The 9,035-nt window shown below is 41.2% G+C and overlaps 1 protein-coding gene, 1 long non-coding RNA gene and 1 other non-coding gene across 7 annotated transcripts in view; 1 reads left to right on the forward strand and 2 right to left on the reverse strand.

The window, feature by feature from the left end:
• The window catches only part of PRSS12 (serine protease 12), a 77,836-nt gene extending 70,382 nt beyond the window's left edge, over window positions 1-7,454 (forward strand). For 2 of the 4 annotated variants that reach the window (XM_004426547.3, XM_087437691.1), the window contains 2 exons: window positions 2,923-3,203; window positions 5,027-7,454. In XM_004426547.3, coding sequence (XP_004426604.1) covers window positions 2,923-3,203; window positions 5,027-5,334 — 589 coding nt within the window. In that variant the 3' untranslated portion in view covers window positions 5,335-7,454. Of the gene's footprint in view, window positions 1-2,922; window positions 4,045-5,026 lie in introns of those variants that run through there. The other 2 variants (XM_087437690.1, XM_087437689.1) reach the window with 2 other exon arrangements.
• Window positions 7,455-7,669: 215 nt separating this feature from the next.
• Window positions 7,670-8,827, reverse strand: LOC147915866 (uncharacterized). Of its 2 annotated transcripts, XR_015553839.1 has the most exons (3): window positions 8,397-8,790; window positions 8,106-8,148; window positions 7,670-7,899 (listed from the first exon to the last, which is right to left on the reverse strand). It is a non-coding gene; the product is annotated as an uncharacterized LOC147915866 (long non-coding RNA). The 2 variants fall into 2 exon arrangements; XR_015553838.1 differs by having other exon boundaries at window positions 8,106-8,827.
• LOC147915867 (small nucleolar RNA SNORA24) lies at window positions 8,216-8,346 on the reverse strand. The gene has a single exon (XR_015553872.1). It is a non-coding gene; the product is annotated as a small nucleolar RNA SNORA24 (small nucleolar RNA).
• Window positions 8,828-9,035: the final 208 nt, after the last annotated feature.

Here is a 9,035-nt window from a genome sequence, read left to right on the forward strand (position 1 = left end):
AGTGGCTACTGTATTCAACAGCGAAGTTCAAGATTATTTCTTAAATTCCATTCCAAAGATTTATGAAACCTTTCAGCAGCACTTTCAAGGATGCATTGACAATTATTCTTGTTAGGAAGGTGTTAAATCACTTGGGGCTTTACTTTAAAACCTGATTATATTAATTAGGCATATTGAATTTTTATAATAGTATCAGTACATGGAAAAGTGGAAGTAAGAATTATTTAAATATCTGATTCTTCTCCATGACTATTACTTTTTACAGTTTCAGGATGTGAAATAATCCTAAACTTTACTTAAATTTTTAAGTGGAACCCACAAGAGGATATTCTCTAGGTACAATATATAAAAAGCCTTCTGAACTTTAAAGATATGTGATTATTTAAGATTGAAAATGGAAAGTCTCAAGGAATCACAGGAAATTATTAGTATTATAGATCAATAGTAGGTGGCTGTATAAGCTACATCACCTTTGTTGAATTTTTCAGTTTTTTCAGCTGATATAGTTAAGAAAAATTACTTTCTATAGTGCAAGGTTGTCAGAGCCCAACTAAGGGCTACTAGAATGTTTGGGCATCTTATAATTTCCTGTAATTTTATAAGAGTAAATGGGAAGTTATATTTTAAATAGGCAGTCACTAGAAAATTCCAAGTTTTTGAATACTAGCTTCTCTAAACTCGCATTCAAGTACAGGTCTTGTATCCAATGGAAGGCTTTCAAGTTTTGGTCAAAAAATTAAGGTGAGAGTTGTTAAATGTAAAAGTTTTTCCCTTTGAGCAGTGAGGTGCTAGCACAAAGTGGGTAGTGAGTTGAAGCCAGAGTTTGGAGTCTTGGCAGATAAAAGGAAAAAAGGATTCAGAGTTTTTGCAAGAGGGATTGTGGAATCCAGGCCTGGTAAGAAGGTTAAGTCATAAGCAGAGTGAGATTGAAATGAAACGAGTGGGGACAAAGGATAAAAGTCCAGAGGGGCTGAAGGATTGCAGGGCTGTAAAACTGTAAAGATAGGCGGTAGTAAAGTATGAGATGCCTGAAACCAAGATTTCAGAAATGTGTAGTATTTGATGAATGGCGATCTGGGTCTTACGTTGGGAGTGGGTGGCTGAGATGGAGTGGAGACTACGCTTACTGCCCGTGAGGAAGCTAGGGAACTACAAGGTAAAGGTGTTGAAAACTAGGTCATCAAGAACACTGTAAGTAGTGGCAGAAGGGGAGTGAGCGAGGTGCTATAATCTTCAGTGAGCAAGAGGAAGTAACCAGGAGGTGGCTCGGGTCATTTATTCTTGGTCAGTGGTTCTCAACTGGGGACAATTTGCACCCTAGGGGACATGTGGCAATGTCTGGAGATGCTTTTGGTTGTCACAACTGGTGTGTGTGCGTGCTGCTGGCATCTAGTGAATAGAGCACAATGCTGTCCTGTGCAAAGAATTATCTGGCTTCAAATGTCAGTAGTGCTGAGGTTGAAACACTGCTCCAGGTGGATGTTATCAGAATCAAGGTGTGTTGGTTGAAAAACAGGCTGAGAACTATCAATCTAGTAAATGTTGTTTCTATTTTAATTGAATAGTTTCTTATGGGAAAAGACATACACATTAAAAATACACATTCATTCACTAAATCACAAATGTGCTGCATTCCTACTTAACAGGGCATCACTGTTCTAGGTGTTTAAGATTTATCCGTGAACGGTAACAGATACAGATCCCTGCCCTTGAATACCTCTTATTCAAGCAGGGGGAGAGAGAGGACAATACACATAATAAAGACTAAATTAGACAGTCTGCTAGAAAGTGGTAAACGCTAAAAAAAAAAAAAAAAAAGAGGGCTGGCCCCGTGGCTTGGCGGTTAAGTGTGTGCGCTCTGCTGCTGGCGGCCCGGGTTCGGATCCCGGGCGCGCACCGACGCACCACTTCTCCGGCCATGCTGAGGCCGCGTCCCACATACAGCAACTAGAAGGATGCGCAACTATGACGTACAACTATCTACTGGGGCTTTGGGGGAGAAATAAATAAAAAAAAAAAGAGTAAGGCCGATTAAAGATATTGGGAGTGCTGGGGGATGAGAGGACAAAGAAGGATGGGCTGCAATTCTACATGAGTGTCAAAGTAGGTCTCATTGAGGTGACATTTGAGCAAAGATTTAAAGAAATGAGAGGGCCGCCCCGTGGCTTAGCGGTTAAGTGCGCATGCTCGGCTGCTGGCCGCCCGGGTTGGATCCTGAGCGCGCACCAACACACCGCTTGTCCGGCCATGCTGAGGCCGCGTCCCACATACAGCAACTAGAAGGATGCGCAACTATGACGTACAACTATCTACTGGGGCTCTGGGGGGGAAAAATAAATAAAATTATAAAAATAAAGAAAGAAATGAGAAAAGATAAATATATGTTGCCCTGAGAATACGGTTTGGTTTGCATTCAGTTCATAGGAACGGGGAGTACAGTGGATGGTGCTGAGTGCTCTGAGGGATACAAAGATCGGACACGGTTTCTGCCCTCGTGGAGTTCCATGATGAACTAACCACCTGGGAAATGATAGAAAAGTGAAGACAGCAAATACAGGACAATAATTTTGCCCTATACTCTTTGTTCCTGTTTTGATCCTTTTTCATTTGGTGGGGAAATTACAGGTTAATGATTAGCTCTTATTTCCACTCATCCTCATTTGCTCCTTCTCAGAAAATAGTTAATAAGACAGTAACCTAAACAGTGAAATGAATGAAGAAAAGAAATGTTACTATGGGTTTCAAGTATAGGACCCCAAGCAGTGGGGTCAGAGAAATGAAATGGAAAGAAAGGTTAAGTTTACAGGAGGGGCTAATGATTTGGAAGAAAGGCTTACAGTATCTCTATTAACGTTCCTTGCTGACAATTACCAATTTCCAGCGTTTGAAACAAGCCTCTCATCAGCCCTCTCTGCCTCTCAGGTATGGTAACAGCACCAGGAACTACGCTGTTCGGGTTGGGGACTATCATACTCTGGTGCCAGAGGAGTTTGAAGAAGAAATCGGAGTCCAGCAGATTGTGATTCACCGGGAGTATCGACCGGACAGCAGTGACTACGACATCGCCCTGGTTAGACTACGAGGACCAGAAGAGCAGTGTGCCAGATTCAGCAGCCACGTTTTGCCAGCCTGTTTGCCTCTCCGGAGAGAGAGGCCACAGAAAACAGCCTCCAATTGTTACATAACAGGATGGGGAGACACAGGTAATGCACATAATACAAAGGAACAAATGAGATCTGGGGATTATCCTACATTTGGGTGTACAGTGAGTAGTAAAAGCTTAAATGGGTTCAGGCTTGGTTATTTAGAAATTCTGCAAAGTGTGAGATGCATGCATGTAGACTGGGTTCATATCCTGAGGGTACTATTGGTTCAGATTAGAATTTGAGCAGAAACTGAGAACTTAGCTGCCTGTGGAGTTTAAAGGGTAGAAAATCCTATAATTGTAGTACCCCCCGACTAGTGAGGCGACAAAGGAAGAGATTTGGGCCTGGTTGCATTTTAAAAAGCTTTCCCAGATGACTGTGACGTAGCTGCCCCAGCAGAGGACTTTGTGTTTGTTGTAATGGAGCCCTTTATCAAACTGAATCTTAGGGTGAATTCCTAAATATAAAATTGATAAAAGCAGAGGTGCTGAGGCTGAAGTGGAGGGATCCAACCCACTCAAGTTTCTCCTTCATCCCTCGCCTTCCCATTCTTCCCATCTCCCAGTCGCCAAGCAAGTTTCGCTTATGGTCTCCTCAGAACAGCTTTCTGTATTGTCTTGCTATAGTTGAATCAGTGTACATCAGCAGATGCTGCTCAGGATGCTTCTTGAAACAACAGATCTAGGTCTCACCTGGATTAGGTGCTTGATTCACAAATGGCTATTGAATAGGGCAAAATGAAAGGCTGTCTGCTCTCCTTTAAAAATTATTACACTGATAACTGTACTCTTGAAAAGAGCATCAAATAAGTATTTCTACAGGTGACAATTTCAATAAAGTTTTTAGTAATATATGTGTTCATTTTATCCCATGCTACATTAAATCGGGACTTTAGACTTACACTTAGCAGCAAAAATGTAGAACATTTGTAGCACATATGGAATACTGAGAAGGCATCAAGGAGCAATCCTGAGATAAACCATAAAAAGAAACATTTCCTGGATGGTTTAAAATCAGGTGAGTAAATGCCTTCTCAGTAAACTATGCTGACATATGAAGCAAATCAAGTCTCGGAGAAGGCTAAAGTATGTTAGAATTATGATTACTTCAACAGGGTAGGTCCAATCACTGTGCTTGAGGCACCAAATCTGAATAGAAATGACCAACCAAGTACTTTTTACAGAATGTTTTATTATTGACGAATTATTCCAGGTGAGTATTTAGGACCAGAGAATGGTGGAAGTAAGATCTAAGAAAAGGAGATCATGGGGGACACTCAATTATACACTTAAGCCACTAAACAAAGACTGAGTGGCTTACCAGTAAATAGAGTACACTAACATCCAGTGGTTAAACTTAAGCCTGTTTGTATACAGGAATGTTTTGTTTCTGAATCATCTTTATGCAATACCATATTTCTATTTAGGATAGGTATTGCTACCTTATATGCTTATGATTAATCCTAAAAATTCAATGACATAGATAAATCTTAAGAGGAATGAATATGCTAATGCAAAACCAGCATGAATGCATCCTCAGCTTGTTAATATACAGAATTCAAATGCTAAAGCTTGCACAAATATGCTTTCTTTAGATTACCTTTCTCTACAGTCAAGTACCTAAATGTTACTAAGTTATTCCTCAAAAACATTCAGTAGTGACAAATAGATTAGTGAAGGCTAAGGAGTGTGATAAGTACAAACATTGAAAAAGGCAGCTAATGATATTATATACCATTTAGTTATCACTCATTTAAACTAATGCCACAATAGGGCTTTTATTTTCAAGACTATTAAATGTTCATTAAACTGTGAAATGTAGCTCTTTTCTGTAAGATCTTTAGCTGGAATCTGACTAACTGACGTATTTCGTCTGAGCAGGACGAGCCTATTCAAGAACTCTGCAACAAGCTGCTGTCCCCTTACTTCCCAAGAGGTTTTGTGAAGAACGTTATAAGGGTCGGTTTACAGGAAGGATGCTGTGTGCTGGAAACCTCCTTGAACACAAACGTGTGGACAGCTGCCAGGGAGACAGCGGAGGACCACTCATGTGCGAGCGGCCAGGAGAGAGCTGGGTTGTGTATGGGGTGACCTCCTGGGGCTATGGCTGTGGAGTCAAGGATTCGCCTGGTGTTTATACCAAAGTCTCAGCCTTTGTACCTTGGATAAAAAGTGTCACCAAATTGTAATTCTTCATGGAAACCTCAAGAGAAAATAGTATTTCAAGAATCTGTTGGAAAATTTTTAACTCCCATTAGCACTCAGCCAGAGATGACAACTCACGGAGACTGAGATCCATGATCCTGCTTTGTATTGTGATAAAAATTGTGTACTCCTTTGCTGCTTCTGAGAATTTGTGATGTGAATGTTTTTGGTTAAACACTTCAGTGAAATACTAATACCCTTAACTAGCATTTGCCTACTCAAATTAGTTTCACTGGATACTAAATTCTTTTATTCTCATTTGAGCCTTACTTATTTCTTTGCCAATTTCTCAGCATTCTCGAGATTATTGTGTATCAATTGTGCAATAAGGCTGTTTTTACATTTATTTGGATTGAGAACTCATAACTGAATATGGTATATGGATTCATATTAAGTGCCCACATTTGACATAAAAAATACCCTTTACTACAATTAAAATAGTGCCATTTTCTGTTTATGTAATTTTTAAGCTCAAAATTCTTTTCAAAAGGCTGATATTTTCACATTATCTATCTCTGTAGCCTTTGTCAAGTGACGAAATTAACAGCCACAAAGGTAAAGGAATTCCATTATAAACCTAGACTGGAATAGGATCAACATCACAATACATTCCTGAATGAAGTTGCTGTACCAAGCACTATGGCAATCATCAGAGAAAAATACATTCTAATATGTATGTTACTATCAAAATTTGGAAGAATTCCTGGTAACATAATAAAGAATACCTTCAAGTTGTTGGATGCACAACCTAACTTACCCACCTTATTTAACATTACCTACTGATTACTTTTAACCACTTGAAACTTATAACTTGGTAAAATAAGAAATGTTAACTTAGCATCATGCTCCATGTTTTCTGGACTATGATGTAAGAGTGCCATCTATCGCAACCTTCTGGTAATTTGAGTTAGAACTGTAGATTTCTAAGACTATCCTGATACAGTCCCATCTAATAAAAATACACTATTAAAATGCTTTCCCTGCCAATACACTGGAGAAAAGCTCTAAAACTTATTTGTTTCAACTGATTTAATTCATACATCAGTTATATAATGTGCTAGGCACTGCATTAAGTGGTTATAGGCCTAACTGTCAATTTACAAAAGGCTGTAAGACTTTATAGTATCCCTAGTTTTAGAGGGCAAGGTCAGACAGCTGGTTAAAAGCTTTGAATCCAAACTCCACTAGAGCCCCAATGCTGACAACGGTATTGTTTTTCCCTGGCCATGCTTCTCCAGTCTAAAGGGAAATTTTCCCTCTGGCTATTTCCCAAAGAGCTGCTTCCTCTACACCCTTTCAAGACATTCTTGGCAGCAATGCAAAATCTTTGTCCAAATATAAAAAGTATTCCCCCCAGGATACTTGAGTAATCCATATCAGATATGAGAATGGTTACTATTATCATGAGTCCTTCCCCAAATCCCAGGTAGTTTCAACAGTTCTTGTATATTGAAGGGATGGAAGCATAACAGGTGAAGAGGTTGGCCTGAACTTCAGGATTAAGAGTGGCTTAAGTAATCCTCTTAAATGGCTAAGTCACCACAGACGGACTTGACCCTCTTTCCCCTTCTGCATCAAATTGTGTCCTTTTTTGTAAATCCTCAGCTTGGTAAAAAAACTGGTGCTAACCTAAAGGTGCTTTCTAACTTACTACTGTGCAGAACTGCAATGCTACGCCAGGTAGAATGGCATTCCAACTTTCTTAAAAGCTCTTCATTTTGATAAAGGAAAAACTTTTTAAGCATTTACATCTAGAGATGGTAGAGCTACAGACAGCGCAGGCCTGCACAAGGGCTTGGGAAAATTATGCAATACATGAGAAACTCTATCTTTCTTGAAACCTTCTCACAGGCTGCCCTTAAAATTTAACTCCAGTGCAAGCAACACTGATATTGAAATTTTAACTAGACCAGAAATTGACAAAAAGGACAGAGTTAACAGGTGACCTAGTTTGCTCCCCTTTGAGGTAGAATACTTGGTCCATAAAATATGCCTAATATTTATTATAGCTCATTTTTTCTTGTTAAAATTTAAGTGTGACTTTTAAAAGACATGAGTGTTCAGTGCACATTTGTGTAAATAAAGTGCATAGCTTTGCACCTTGTACAGTTGCCTTAATCTTTTGTGTGGTATAAAATGGCTCTGCTCTCTTCCTTAGGGGTAACCTGGTTTTTATGCACAAGAGTTTTCCCCAAATGCTGTAATAGCTCACAATGATACTCACTCATACTACTTCCAATGAACTCGCAACAGCAGAAAGGGAGTCTGCCTACCATTTGTAATTGCCTTTCTACATACTCATCAGTCAAGGAACACTGATTATCCAGATGAATCAAACACTTTAATTATAACAAGGAAGCACTCACTTATTCTCTACTTAAACACCATACTTACTTCAAAATAATATTCAGGACTATACTGAAAACACTGCCCTGAGAGTTTCCAGACACTGGTCACCACACTCAATCCCCGAGCTGTTGAGATTTAAAACGTCTGGCAGCGCACCGAAAGATGCTAAGTCTTCACCCATATCACTTGGGATTTGATACCTGCAAAAGAAAACCAGCTTTATAAAACTGTGTATTTACCTCACCGTGCTGAGATCTCAGCAGCGATTTCTGTTACTTTCTATTCAGTTGGCTCTTTACTCTTTCAAACTACAAAATGCCAGCAAAGTGGGCCAATGTTGGCCTTCCAATTCCTTAGCACTAAGGGTTTCAGATTAACTCCGAAATATGAATACAAAAGAACGTACCTGCTTGTTTTCCGTCACTCATCGGAACAATTAGTTCAGCTTCCTGGAAACATGTGAACAATAGTTAGATGTACGCCCAATAATCCAGCACCCTCCAGGTTTTCAAAAGTGACTGTTACTTGTGCAAGTCAGAATCTGATACCAATTAAATGGTGACAGCTTTGCCAATAAACAAGAATATGCTCTTCCATGGCTAGGAAGGGAGACTGCCACAGCTGACAGGTCCCAAAGACACATGGAGATTCACGATCCCAGAACTGATCAGCAAGGACAACTACAGATACTACTCACCACTGGATCAAACTGTGGCGAGCATCAGCATGGGGTGTTACTACGTAACAGTGGCGGAGGAGACTGAAGATGAGCACGTGACACCCAAAGTGGAACTAACGACCTTCTTCCCCGGAGCCATCCGGCGCACCGAACCTGTGCCCGAGGCCGGCGCTCGGCCTTCACTCAGGGCCCAGCGCCCCACGTGGCCGCCGCGCGACCTAACGAACCCGTAAGTCCGCTCAGGCTAGCGAACCTACAAGTTTTCAAAGCTGACCTCGATCTATCAGTACCAAACTCTTGATTCGCCCTCATTTCCACTAGGCCAAAAAGTTCTGTCCCACTGATCATTTTAGTGCACAAAACAGCACCCCAACATTAACCCGCACTCTGCGCCTCCGGGATGTAAAAGGTCGGATTGTCCCGCGCACGCGCTCTTATAGAGCCGCTGACGCTCTTCCGGGGCACGCCGCGAGGGGCGGGGCCTGCACGACTTCTCCCTCCGCTCCGCCCCGCCCCGCCCCGGCTCCACCCCTTCCGTTGGCCACCTCTTTCCTGACGGGCCCTCCCTTCTCTCAGCGTCTTCCCCACCTCCCCGGCGCATCCTCTAGGTCCGGGCCGCTCACCAGGCCCCCGATTTAGACGCATGCGCACACGGGG

The sequence above is a fragment of the Ceratotherium simum genome, chromosome 12 (assembly GCF_057802395.1).
Source record: "Ceratotherium simum simum isolate JZ-2026a chromosome 12, ASM5780239v1, whole genome shotgun sequence".
In the NCBI taxonomy this organism is placed as follows: Eukaryota; Metazoa; Chordata; class Mammalia; order Perissodactyla; family Rhinocerotidae; genus Ceratotherium; species Ceratotherium simum.